Source organism: Poecilia latipinna, unplaced genomic scaffold, assembly GCF_001443285.1.
Source record: "Poecilia latipinna isolate Pla-1442-1.1 unplaced genomic scaffold, P_latipinna-1.0 Scaffold723, whole genome shotgun sequence".
Taxonomy (NCBI): Eukaryota; Metazoa; Chordata; class Actinopteri; order Cyprinodontiformes; family Poeciliidae; genus Poecilia; species Poecilia latipinna.
Window position 1 is genome coordinate 363,331 of NW_015113339.1, and position 14,172 is coordinate 377,502.

General features: G+C 39.6%; 1 protein-coding gene across 3 annotated transcripts; it reads left to right on the forward strand.

Annotated features, from left to right (window-relative positions):
- Position 1: 1 nt before the first annotated feature.
- On the forward strand, positions 2-9,581 carry safb (scaffold attachment factor B). 3 transcript variants are annotated; one of them, XM_015045388.1, is made up of 21 exons: positions 2-303; positions 554-644; positions 1,013-1,074; positions 1,171-1,281; positions 1,324-1,503; positions 2,403-2,436; positions 3,261-3,612; positions 3,937-3,980; positions 4,065-4,153; positions 5,540-5,689; positions 6,302-6,375; positions 6,537-6,583; positions 6,678-6,763; positions 6,921-7,063; positions 7,166-7,259; positions 7,370-7,563; positions 7,649-7,775; positions 7,992-8,056; positions 8,137-8,195; positions 9,039-9,093; positions 9,205-9,581. In XM_015045388.1, exons 1-21 carry the CDS (start codon positions 151-153, stop codon positions 9,320-9,322), a joined length of 2,328 nt encoding a protein of 775 aa, XP_014900874.1. In that variant the 5' UTR covers positions 2-150; the 3' UTR covers positions 9,323-9,581. The 3 variants fall into 3 exon arrangements, with proteins under 3 accessions (XP_014900874.1, XP_014900875.1, XP_014900873.1); XM_015045389.1 differs by having other exon boundaries at positions 1,171-1,260; XM_015045387.1 differs by having other exon boundaries at positions 3-303; positions 1,171-1,503.
- Positions 9,582-14,172: the final 4,591 nt, after the last annotated feature.

The following is a 14,172-nucleotide window of genomic DNA, read 5'->3' on the forward strand; positions in this document are numbered from 1 at the left end:
ATGCGCATTGACGTCATCTCGGCTCCAGTCGTTCGCCATTTTGCTCTCGGTTTTGCAAGTCCGGTGCTTCTATTTGTGAGGCAGCGCTAAGAAAAATACATTTATTTTGAGGGCTGTTTAAAGGGTTTATAAATATTTTCGGGCAGAACTATGGCAAACCCGTCCGGTGACGTGGATATGCCGGAGGGCGCAGAGGTCCGTAAGCTGTCGGAGCTGCGAGTCATCGACTTAAAGGCCGAGCTCAAGAAACGAAACCTCGACACAACTGGCGTAAAGAGCGTGCTGTCGGAGCGCCTCAAAAGGGTAAGCTTATGTCCTGTTCAACGAAACTGTAGCGCAGTGTTATGAAGGCAACGCTATGCAAAACGCACTCAGTATTTGACTCCGTATTTCTGTTAGTTTTTCAAGTGCATTTTTCGAAGCTCAATCTTAACGGAAAGCTATCACCTCTAGCTTGCTGGGCTAGCTGGGCTGATCTCGAGAGTCTGCAAATGTATTATTATTATTATAGAGTCACACTGCTAATCTGTTTTACTTTATCATTCACAAACAGGCAATTGAGGAAGAAGGGGGAGACCCAGATCAGATTGTCCTCATTCCGGACTCGAACCCCAAAAAATCGACACCCAAGCGTACCGCCAAAGGTAAGGCAACTGCTGGAAGCAACTAGCTAACGTCATTCAACTGTTTGGATAAATCAGGCCTGCAGCTGGTGATTCACTGAGGGAATATTTGCTGTCAACCACCCTGCACACTTTGTATTTTGTATTTCCCCATTAGGTGATGCGGAATATTTTTATCTCCATGTAATGATACTGTTTTTTCCCCACAAACAATCTGGCAGACATGTAGAGTGTTAAAAATTGTTCCAAAAACCTTAATATTTTTTTTTACCTTGTTATAAAATACAATTTAGTCTTAGAATTTGCAGATGGTGTACTGTTTTATTTTGTTTAATAGCTAACTGTACCACCATCTCATGTCTGTGTGAAAAAACACATTTCCTCCCCAGATTCCCGGCAAGACGAGGAAGCAGAAGAAGTTCCTTTGGAGGAGGATTCGCGTGATGGACAAGTAAGTTTATTTTTGAAAAGTAATTGTTTTTACTCAAGTTAAAATGCTGCTCTTATTGCAGAAATGGTGGGATTGATTTTTATATGTCCTTTTCAGGAAGACTTTCTGGACCACCATGAGAACATGCAGGACGACCACGAGAACATGCAGGACGACCACGAGAACATGCAGGACGACCACGAGAACATGCAGGACGACCACGAGAACATGCAGGACGACCACGTGAACATGCAGGACGACCACGAGAACATGCAGGACATGGACATCCTTGACATGAATGTTCTGGATGAGACTGAGAACGAAAGTGGGATGCCAACAGGGGACCCTATGGACGATGAAGGAAATTACGATAGAGACGACGAGGCGTTGCTGGAGGATGAAAACGACTTCACTGAGTTTGGGTCAGGACAAGAGCCTCAAGGTCCAGAGGTAAGATGATACGATTATCAGCTTAACTTACAAAGACTTTTAATCAAAACGGCTCAGATTTCACTTCTCATATTTATCAGTTGGGTAAAAGGGATGAAGTTCTAGTAAATTAAGTTAGAAGCATAAGATCTGCCACTGTAGTTTTACAACTGTGTGGATAATTGTGCAGAAAAGAGAACTGAATAGGGAAAACTGTTTGTTTTCAGGCTGTTCTTTACTCAATTTCTTTTAAGATAAAAATCAAAATTTCTTGAAAGCGCAAAGATTTTTAGGTAACACTTTATTTGAAGGGGTGTGCATAAGACTGACATGGCACTGTCATAAACATAACATCTGTCATGAACATAAAGAAGTCTTTATGAATGTGCATAATTTTGTAAATTATAATAATTTAATGCAAAGTTGGCATTTTTAATGGATTTTCAATGCAACTTTTAGAGCAACTTTGCATTAGAAATGTCATTATTTACCGAATGACACTTCATGACAACTGTCATAAACATTCATAAAGACTTCTTGATGTTCATGAGAGATATTATGTCATGTTTATGACAGTGTCATGTCAGTCTTCAAATCCCCTACCCCTTCAAATAAAGTGTTACCGAATTTTATTGTTAATTATATTCACACGTCTTCCTCTGTTTTTCATAGACCACATCAGAAGTGATACGTCCTAAAATTTGTCCAGTATAGATTGTAAAGAACGCAAGAAAACATTTTTTGTGTGTGTGTATTGAAAAACATTTCCAGAATATTATACCAACCTCTGGAAAAATGTAACGCATTTAATATAGGAACGTTTTGAAGATGTTGAAGAACCTGGTTTAACGTCCATCTAAAAGTTCTGAAAAGACGTTAAAGTGACCACCGCCTCATCAGTCTGTTTTGGTTTCTTCCAGAATCCAGATGACGGCGCTGAAGAAGGACTGACAGGTACTGTAGCAGAAGGTCTACCAAGGGGTCATTTTAGTGTCAAGTTTGGATTTGCAAACAGATTAGTTACAACCAGAAGGAGAGACTGGAAGCCCAAAGGAAATTGCTGACTTTGCGCCAGAGGTTTGTTAACCTATTGAAATAAAAATCATCACTGCTTGAGAAGGACAGATTATTTGTTTTGATTTGTTCAAACAGCTGTGGTTAACAGTCTTACGCACTTGGTCAGCAATTGCATTTTCCTTATGGTGAGGGCCGACTGAGCCTTTGCAGCTGCTTGTAGTGTTTCTAGGGTTGCCACATGAAGACTAAGATGAAGAAGATCCCATAAGATTTGTGTGATTCATAAATGATTTGGACGAATCGACTCAAGTTGAGCTGAAGTTCTGTTGAAAAAAAAAAAAAAACGTGGATCCCTGGATGCGCCTTGCTGGAAGAAGACGGATATGCAGCGAGCCTTGGCTGCTGCTGCACAGCTGGTTTTGTGGCTCTCATCAGCGCTGAACACGATCTGTGTGTGTTGGATCAGGTGACTAGTGCTGGGAGGTTCTCCTCAAGAGACGAACCAAAGTGTTTGCCGCACCTTAGTTGATTGGTCGTTCTGCAGCCTTTGGGGTCTCTTCCAGTCTCTTTGTTAGGTTAGGGTCTTCTTCGTTTTAATACTTCATTTTAAGAGCGCAGCCAGGTGGCCATGAGTTTCGTAATCCAGGCCTTGCCAGTTCCTCGTAAAGCATTGATGTGTTTCAGAAGTGATTAAACTCTGTGCCATTCTATTCCTGTTAAATCCGTAGAAAATAACAAAGTAGCCGGGTCTTGTTTATCAGAGCCACTAAAAGAAGACCAGGACCAGAGCCCCGAAGAAGAGCAAGCCGCCGGAGGGGAAGATGGCGTGTCCAACGCTGGTGCCAAGGCCAGCAGCGCTGCATCTGCCGATGGGGATGACGCCAAAGAGACCGGGGATGTGAATACTGTCCCAGAAGAGACACTTGACTCTGAAAACAAAAACTCACAGGCTGTTAGTGTAAGCGAACAGGGCGGCTCGGGTGAATCTGTTGATTCAGAAAAGGGGTCTAAGAAGGGTGAGAAGGACGAGAAGACTGTGGATAAGGCTGCCGCGGATTCAACCTCAGCACTGAAAGAGTCCTCTTCAGTAGAGGGCGATGATCAGAACAAGAGGTTTGTTGCTTTCTGTCTACTAGAAACCAAAATGGCTATCTCTGTTGCATTGGCCCTTTTGTGATTTCAAAAATTTGGATGCTCTTTGGAGGTAAAAAAAAAGAAAAATTTCCTGCGGCGTTGTGATGATTTTGCCATTCCCTGCACTCACCTGTCTCGCTTTACTATTTAATGAGTAATGAATGTGAGAGTGTATTGTCATTTATTCACCATTAAATCACTTTACTGAAACATGAACGCTTAATAACAAAAGTGTAAATATGTCAGGAGTTCCGGTACGCTCTGTTATTTTTGTTTATTCACATTTTTTTCCTTTCTTTCTAGCTCTGAAGAAAAAGACGGCAAGACGGAGACAAAGGATGAAAAAGGTGAAGGATTGTTTTTTCTCTCTCTCCCCGTCATCCAAGTCTTTAGCCTATATAAGCTCACTTATCTTTTATCTATCGTTGCAGCGAGCAGTAGCAGAAATCTGTGGGTCAGTGGTCTCTCTTCCACCAGCAGAGCGACTGATCTAAAGGCACTATTCAGCAAACACGGCAAGGTGAGTGTAGCAATGCGAAGACATGCTAAATTAATTCAGGGCCAAAAATCAGGGATATTAATAAATCAATCCAAAGGATGAACTCACTTCCTTCCCTTTGAGCAATCTCTTAGACATTGAGTGAAGAATCCGGAGAATTCTGCATATTTATAGACTTCATTTATAATTGGCAGTTCAGTTAAAAAGGAAGTGTATTTGAGAGGGTTATCCATAACAGAATCAATCGTTATATTTAATTATCAAGCACTAATTAACTTGGCAAACAAATCTAAAGATGAACAATGCAAATTAATTTGCGAACCTCTGTATATGTTGAAAATGTAAACTGCAGTGAATGTTTAAATACTTTTTATCTAAACTGTTCAAATCCTAAAGCACTGAGTTCTTATTCCTACTTAAATTAAAAGGGAGAAAGGTGGAAAATGGAAGATTAGTCCTCGAAACCAACTTTAAACCATCAGCTTTCAGCAACAGAACCGACACAATAGAACAGGAAAAAATGTCGTACTTAACCAGATTTTAGCACTCACAGAATCACCTCTAGTCTTTCCTGTTATGGTTACCACCAACTTTTAGTATTTGACTTTTTGCTCTAACAGGGGTTTGGTCTGCGTACAGCAGGGTGCTCATGAGGCTACGAGGTGAATTATCTCTCCTGATACAGGCTTTGTGGATGTCTAAGGGTTCCTCACTTTGGATCACATCAGAATCAAGTGACTAAAGAGAAAATCTTTCCTTAGTAGGTTTATATGTTTAGGCTACTAAAGCTTCAGTGTGTGTGAAGAAAAACTGAACCGAAATCTTGCAACGGATTCTGAAATTACTCTTCAGTCTGCCTGAGGCAGTCAGGTGAGTCTCACAACTTAACTCCTTGGAAAAAATGTGCTTCTGGGAGAGGAGTCATCCTCGCAGACTGTTCGGCCAATCAAAACTAGACTGGGGCGTAAAGTGAGAGCTGTCATATTAAGTAATGAAATATAAAAGTATTTCCCTGTTTCTCAGAGTCTCAGACTTCTTTGTTCTGAAATGTTTAATTGAATCACTTCAGCCAATGATATCCATCTTGTGACAGAGACTGTTTTCACATTCAACCCTTTTAAACGTGCTCCCATTCTGTCAAACAGGTACAAGTCTAATGTTTACACATTAAACAAATGTTGGAAATTATGGCTATTTATGAATTATTTTACAGCTCTGGTTTTCTGAATAAATATTACTATATAAACATGAAAATCCATCAACAACCATTCAGACAAAACATTTTAAGGAAAACAACCAGTAAAGTTTGCACTCTACACTTGAGTTTTGTGCATCCTACATTAGTTGAAATGTAACTAAACTAAAACTTGTAATTGTTTGTTGTTGGTCTTATTGTCTTCCATGCAGGTTGTTGGCGTAAAGGTGGTGACCAATGCTAAGAGCCCGGGGGCTCGGTGCTTCGGCTTTGTCACCATGTCTACCTCAGACGAGGCCACCATCTGCATCAGTCACCTTCACAGGACCGAGCTGCACGGCAAGATGATCTTTGTGGAGCGGGTAAGAATACGAATGTCACGTTTATCGTTCACAGAAATAGTAGTGGAGACGGCTGCACGTTTCAGTACGGGTTTGAATTTGTACAACAGAAACAATTTTAACACTCTAAAGTTCCCCTTAGTAACACGCAAACCAATCTCTCTGAAGACGTTCTGATAGTCTTTGTATAATTTGTTTAATGGTTACATTAGAATGAAATGTAACCATTAAACTCCTGTTTATTTGAACTAAACAGTGTCCTGTTGACAGCATCTCAACAAAAGGTTAAAAAAATGTTTCAAGTATTTTTCTTCAACTTCATGGATGATGCCTAGAAACAGGCCATACCTGTGTACCTGTAAACATCAATAAAATGTTTATATCAACTGTTGACATGGGGATAAATGTTGCATATTATATTCATCGTTTTTCTCTACTATATGTTGTACTGTGCATGCTCAGATGCCCCAAGGGAGTTTTCCTCTTCTCATACATTGCTGGGAACTATATGAATATTCACTATGTGACTGTGTTTTAATCAGAATATTTATTATTTTAGGTCAAATCAGTAGAAAGTACTCTTAAGCAAAGAAACGACTTCTTTATTTAAGAACTTATATTTTCTCATTTTAGGCTAAAAATGAGCCTGCCGGAAAAAAGCCGGCTGACAAGGCTGCCAGCGACAGGAGGCACTCGACTGACTCCAAGTAAGAATACAAAATTCATTTGGTGTGCTAACTTCGTCTTGAATGTTTGTTTAAAAGGTGCTTTGCCAATTATTCATCTTGTAAAAAACTAAGAATGAGTTACAGAAAACTGAAGTCGAGCATGAGGTTGATGCTGAAAATTATTTCATATATTTGTCTAGGTCTGAAAAGGATGACAAACCGGAAGGAGAGGGCAAAGATGACAAAGGTGATTTTGTTTTTTTAACTTCAATACAAATTAATCAAATTTAAATAAAAAGTCACTTAGCATCTAAAGTTTAGCAATTTGTTTTTATTCACAGATCAAAATGAGAGGACTGTAGTCATGGACAAGTCTAAGGGAGAGCCTGTTGTCAGCGTCAAGACCAAAAGCAAAAGCAGGGAGAGGGTAAGAAAACAATCCCTCAGCTGCTTCACTTTGAAAGATATTTAAACTCTGGATCTCTTTTTCCTCTACCATTTTGAAAATGTCTTGTCATGAAGTTCATGGTGTACAGATATGATGACTTTTTATTTCTAACGCTTCTCACGTCGCGTTTCTTTAGAGTTCTAAGAGTCGGAGTCGTGCCTCTTCCAGCAAAGAGAGAAAAGACATCCTGACGTTTGCCCAAATCAAGGCGCAGAGAAAGAGGGAGAAACAGAAGCAGCGAGAGAGGGAGATGAGGGAGGCTGAAAGATTCAGATTCAAGTAAGGATAAGTAAAAAAAAATAAATAAAAATAACAAGAGATTTATTTAGCTTGAACATCATTGGATGTACGAGGTTAAATTTATGACCATTTCATCTACAGTGATCGCAACCGTGACAACCCGTCAGAGCGCGAACGAATCCGAATGTTCAGAGAAAGAGAGGAAAGGATGATGAATAACCGGCGCTGGCTGGAGGTCAGATCAGAGTAACAATTTTACAAAATGTCCTTCCATCTTAATCGTACTTCACCTCATAATGAAATCCTAAAAACCCGTTTGTTGATGGGGGACGTTTGTGTCGTCAGGTGGAGAAACAGCGGCTGGAGGCAGACCGGATGGAGCGCCAGTTCCTGGAGCGGGAAAGGATGCGGATCGAGTACGAGCGGCGGCGCGAGCAGGAGAGGATAATGAGGGAGCGCGAGGAGCTGAGGAGGCAGCAGGAGCAGCTGCGCTTTGAACAGGACAGACGGCCCGTAAAGAGGCCGTACGACATGGACAGGTAGGCAGCACAGTGACCGTCCGGAGTGGGATCTGTGTCAACAAAAGGAGATACATCTTACAGTAGTCACTTCTTTTTTTTCCAGAAAAGACGACTGGCCTGACAAGCGCATGGCTATGGATGACCGTTTTGGCCGCTCAGACTTCGGTCGCCAGGATCGCTACCAGGACTTCGACCACAGAGACCGTGGCCGTTTCCAAGACGACGGACAGGTGAGATGACTGAGATCCCCATCTTGTAGTAAAAACAGGAGAAAACGAGGTTCAGAGGGTCTGATCACAACGTTTCTTTCATTCTGAATCTTTTAAGCTCACAGCAGTGCTCTGAACACCTAACTAGAAAATGAACAGCTTTCTTTAAAACAGCTTAGTTTGGTTTGAAGAAATGCACAGGGAGCATCAAGGCGATAACTTGTGTGTCTTGTGCAGCACTTCTCAGACAGACACGGCAGAGATTCGTGGGGCGGAGGCTACGACAAGCGCATGAACCCAAGGTGAGCAGCACTTGGATTTGACCCCAGCTTCTGGTTAAGCTCCGATCTGCTGTTCACCAGGTCAATTCTCTTTCTTTCAGGGACGGTGGCCGCGACTGGGACTCTGGCCGAAAGATGGATGGAGACAGACCGTGGCAAGGTAGCAGCTGGTGAACTTGTATATCTTGCATACCCTGAAACTGAACATGATGTAAAATAAGTGGCAGCATTTTCAATACCTTGAAAACTTAAACAAAAATAAAAAAAAGAAACGACCCATTTCATTCATGTTAATTATGTTTGAGCTCTTCGTTGTTGCAGTTAAGCTACAACTGGTTGTTCTAGCACATGAAGACTCACATTGTGTCTTTAACTGTATATTTAGTCATTGTCCTGCTGGAAATTAAAAACTTCAATCTCTTGCAGACGCTCTTAGATTCTCGTTATGTATTTAGCTCAATCTATCAGGCTCTGACCAGCTTCCATGTTCGTGCAAAGGAAAAGCAAATCCCACTGCATGATTCTGTCAATGAAATATTAGTGTTCATTGTTTTCTGCCTCCTGCAGAATTTAGCCTCTTCTGCAGAAAGTAATGTTTGCTCTGTCACATGGTTTTCTTTAAAAATAACCTATGGATCTTTAGCTGGTGTCAAACTAATGAGTTGTTATACATAAAGAAAAGAAAATGTATCCAACAGTTCAGAGGAGAAACAGGAACTAAATTCTTAATTAATGACTTAGACATTTAATTTGTCAATATTAAAGTGGCTACGTAGTTAATATATTTGTAATTGTAGCTAAATAATTAACAATATATGTTACACAGGCTTTTTAATCTATTTACCTGCAGACAGTCTAGTAATGTAACAAAAGGATGCTAGCTTCTGTTCTTGCATGACAATGTTAAAAATGGTAAAGGCTGTGAATACTTCCACTGGTTCTGGTAGTTTTACTATGTTGGACCAAAACGTCTGATGATGGATGTTTGCTCTCCTGAATCCAGGTAGAGATGGTGGCATTCCAGGCCAGAGCCACATGCCACGTGGAGGAATGGCAGGGTGAGCAGATCATGAGCTTTTACTCCATATATTAAGTTCGTCTGCTCATCTGCAGCCCAGAGGCTTGGAAGGTTCCAGCACATAGTCATGTGTGTGTGTCGTGTGTTGCAGTCGTGGAGGTTACATGAACACAGGAACGTCTCAGTCTCTGTCTGGAGCTCTGAACAGACAGAACCAGATGATGCAGGGCGGCGGCATCCAGGGAGGAGCTTTCGGTCGACGCTACTGACTCCCATGATGTTGTACAGTTTTTGAATGGTCTTTTTTTTTTTTCTTTTCATGGATGTCACAACATTTTTATTTTATTTTATTTTATTTTTTGCCATACATTTTAATGATTTTTCCTGCTAGGTTTGTTTTAATTGGTAGTGATCTTCTCCTCTGTAGTTGTCAGTTGTACAAATTGACCATTTTCATTGTGAATCCACCCCGACTGTAATAAATTCAGATGCTTATAACACCTGGGTTTCATGGACCTAACCTCAGCACCAGAGTCCTCCCTGTTTTTGTTTGTTCAAGGTTTTATTATTTTTAATCAATAGAAGTTTCTCTTTATGAAACAGGAACTTTTTTTTTTACTTTGAATCTAGGAAATACAGGTTTATATGAGGAGTTTTAAGTGTCACAATTCATTAAATTGTACTTGTTGGCTTTTTCCACCATTTGCAAGTGGAATTTATGCTGAATTATGAATAAAAATGTTAAGTCAGGATTGTCTTGACTTTGTAATGCTTGGGTATTACTGTTTCTCATTGAAGAGTGTTTTAAAATTGAATCGGCTCAGAAAGGCTGATGTCTTGTTAAATTTACAGGGTGGAAAAAGTAAAAACATTTTCATCGTTTTAGTAGTGCTTGTCTTGAAAATAAAATTCTCCCAGGTTTGGTTGAGAGAAACAATAACGTTTGGTTAATAGCATTTGATTCCAAATCTTCACTTTATAGTCTCTAACTCGACTCAGGCACAAGTTTTGTTTTTGTTGAAGAAAAGATGAATTTGCTAGACTCAGTATCTGGCCTTTTGAATTATTGAAGTGCATCAGACTGAAGCGGATGTGTTATAACTGTAAGGACTGTTGTTTTATTACAGCTCTGCTACAGCAACACGTTATTTATTTCCCTATTAGAAATACATTTTCTACCAGAAACCGGGATTGGTATGCAAATCAATTAGCATTACATTTAACCCAGCCTTCTGAATTTTTTCATAAACAAAGTGGTTTATAAATTAGCTTTTTGAAGTTAATGTATGACTTAGCAGGAAACGATGTTAACCTCTGGTCTCAGTTATTCATGTTGAGCGCTGGCTTTGTAATGACATCCAGATAGAGTTTCACAATTTACAAACACAAATGGGATCACACCTTATTTAGTCATTTGTATAACTTCCTCTAAATTCCTATTTTGAAATAAAAATGGAAAATTCATCAACAAAAGTTTGAAATGTCACCTACGCCCAACTTCAGGCTTTCCATGTCAATTGAAATGCTATGTTATGGTGAGATTTCTCAAAAATGGATGTACCAGCTGTGAAAAGCTTTTACTGTTCAGTCATTTGAACCACATCACACACTTTTCATTGTTTGAATCCACAAAGTATTGAGATAATAGGACTTGATCAATAAACAACTCTATTAATAAATGATTAGATGTGTCGCAAACAATTTAAAACTGGACACAAATACCTGTATGATTCATTAATTCTATGGTTTATGTAAAAGTCCGCTGATTAAAAATATAGTATTTTTAAAAACCTGTATATATTCTTCAACTGTACAGCTAAATGTTTCAAAGTTGTCTGTTTTTATTTAATTCACTTTTTATGTCAACCCTACTTATTAAAGCAGACAGTGTTAAATCGTGGACATTATAGTTGTTCTAAAATTGACTTGTGCAGATTAACCAATCAGAAGGTGTTCATGAAACACAAGAGTGACAAACTGAATTATTTCATGGTTCAGTGCAGCAGAGAAAATATTAATTTGACACTAAAATAATCCTTAATGTTTTTAGCGAATAAACTTAACCATGTCATTCAGAAATAAACTTAAATAAACTGAAATAGTTCAATATTTATCTGACAAATCGAAACAATTAAATAAATATAGGCAAGGACTTATTTATGTATTCACTGAAGAAGTAAAGCAAATGTTTGTCTTTCTATTTTATATTTATTTTCCATAAAATCTCCTGTTTGACTTCCTATTTCCACCACTAGAGAACAGTGTCTGACCATAAATATATCCCCCAACCAAGCATATATTTGTAGGAATCACCTGATGTAAATATATTGGAGAAGCTGAACCTCCAATATATTTGGAGGATTCAAATATATGCCGCTGTTTAGGCATAAACAGCATGCCTGGTTTAGGCATTCTGTTATGCCTAAACCAGCATCATTTCATGGGTTCGACATGTCTGACTCTAAAACGCCAGTCTGGCTGCAACTGTCCTGCAGAAAAGGAGGAGAAATGAGTTTGGGGGAGGGGGGGCAGTGAGGGGGCTCACTGGGCATGTTATGAAGATGACAAAGTGTTAGTTTTTAGAAGCAGGGCTTTGACTGACCACTCCTCAACTGCAAATAATCCACCAGATGTAGGAGGGTCAACATGACAAGCACCGCTGGGAGAAGAAAAACACCAGCTAGAATGGCTGCAGATTCCTCAGAGGTACAAGACAGAAATTTGCGTCCATCCATTGAGCCAAGCTGAGGTCAGAGCAAAGACCTCAGCTTGGCTGATCATCAGGGTTGGCTCCTCGCTGTGAAACATCATTTTCTCAGATTCCTGCTGTCTTCATCATGATTGTGCTTATTTTTCTCTGATGTGTTTTCTGATTCGGTGGGGTGGGGGGGGGAGCTAATTTTTCTGCAGCTGCAAAAACACAACTTGCATGGTTTCTAATTAATTAATTAAGAATAATCAGCTGTAGTGACTCATGTCTCATAGTTTATTTTTGTCTTGTGTTTTCATTGGTCTAGTTTAATTGTTCTGGGCCATCAAGGCACACATGGATTTAATAACAATGCTTGTGTTTCATTAAAACCAAACTGATATGGGAACGTTAATAATTGACTCCCTTCAAGAGACGCACCAAAAACATAAAGCCTAATTTGGTCATGACTTCCTGTTGCTCACTTCTAATTATACCTCTTTTACTCTGTGCAATGGGTTAATCTGCAACAGTAGTGGGAAGCTGATACGAGTCATCCAAAAAGCCAGATATTTGTTGCAACATATATATATGTGTGTGTGTATATATATATATATATATATATATATATATATATATATATATATAAATATATATATATATATATATATATATATATATATATATCAGCAGTTTCCCACTGCATGTGTGCAGCAGAATCTGCTGAAATGTGATCTGATGCCCTAAATGTTACTCTAGTGTGAACCACCGCAGGAGGATCCGCCCGGAGCTTCCTCACCAGCAGAACCACAACAAAGCTGAGACAACATCCTTCCAACACAGGCAGAGGTCAGAGGAGCGGCGGCGCTCCCGCGTTTAGCTGTAAAGACTTTGGTCCTCTGGCTCCTCACTGTACACGAAAGAAGGGAAAATACATTTAGCTAAAATGCAGCGCGGCCTTTGACTCACCCAGTCGGAGATGCACATTCGTCATGACAGCATCAGCTGCATGTGGTCTGCGTGGGATGGAGTGAAAAATCTGAGTTCGCTTCTTCACCCTAAACCACATGGAAATAATTTCTAAACAAATTTACATTTAGCTTTTTCTTTTTTTTAAGGTTTTTTTTTTTCATTTGCAGCTGTGACATGTATTTTCCCATTGAAGAATAAGTAAAGTTGGGCTGTGAGTTTTTATTTGACACTCACTGATCTGGGTTTTGATTTCAAATCTAAAATCTTAAAAGATTCAACGTACCGTTAAGCAGATTCTGATTTCAGTTTTGCCAAATTTCTGTTATTGGTAAGGAAGGTTTTATTAACATTTAAAAACAAAGGCAAAATGCTAAAGGGTTGATATTTTTGCTGCGTGTTTAGCATCTCGTACACTAATATGGTAAGCGTCACAAACGGCAGGCCTAAAGAGTTTTTATAGTTATCCTAACCCTAAGATTTCCAAATCAAGCATGTTCCATGAGAGACAGCGGTGAAAATGAACAGCCTACACAGAAATTAGGTTCTTTTCTCACAATTGTAATGTTTTCTGGGAGTTTATAAGTGAAGCTGAAATTGGATCTTCATCACACAGGATAAAAAAAGTAGCTCCTTACATACTGAAAAAATATTGTTGGATTCTTGAGTTTGAGAACTTTAAACTGTTTGAATCCTTAAAACAAGAAATTCATCAGTTACTAGATGAGCACACAACAGTTTTTTTTTTTATTTTTTACAAGCAAATAATCTCATTTTAGTGGCAAAGTACTTCTTGTGGGAACCCTGCGGCAGACTGCCGGAGTGGCACGAGAAGGATAAACCTCCTGCTGTGAGAATAAGACAGCGAACTTCAGACTAAGTGGCTCATTGGATTCTTTTGAGATTCAAACCTGCTGTTTCCACAGCTGAGGAAGAGGAGCTGTTGGCATGACCGAAACCAAGAAAAATGGCGCAAAGGATTTATAAGTAAACAAATCAATTTCAAATCACTCATCATGAATAAATCCGATGTTCTCGAGACAATTGTTTGCAGACTTTGGAGTCGTCTCATCCGACCTGTGGGCGATGCTCGGGTGAAGAGAGATCCGGCTCTGTCAGCTGATCACTGCCTGATGGTGAGTTGGCTCTGATGATGGAGGAGGACGCCAGTCGGACCTGGCAGGCCTGATATCCGGCTTTAACTGGAACAGTTCACAGTTGAATGCGAAGCAGCCGGAATGGCCACCTCTGGAAAAAAAAAAAAAAAAAAAACCCCCGGGGAAGAGTTTCTCCGGTCATCCCTGCTGAACAAAACAAAACACAAAATTTTGTTTTGACTTTACTAACTAATTGTTAGAATTTTTTTCCCCCATCCTCCTCCTAACTGGTACCTTTGTTTTCAGGAGATCCTTAGATTATTTATAATCTCTTCACAATTTATGACTAGCTAAAAGATGCAGT

Bases quoted from the DNA above. Each gene is read 5' to 3' on its own strand.
- safb (XM_015045387.1), top strand. From the start codon at position 151: ATGGCAAACCCGTCCGGTGACGTGGATATGCCGGAGGGCGCAGAGGTC. The intron at 6,376-6,536 runs GTAAGAATACAA...ATATTTGTCTAG, and splicing joins AGGCACTCGACTGACTCCAA to GTCTGAAAAGGATGACAAAC. The intron at 8,057-8,136 runs GTGAGCAGCACT...TCTTTCTTTCAG, and splicing joins GACAAGCGCATGAACCCAAG to GGACGGTGGCCGCGACTGGG.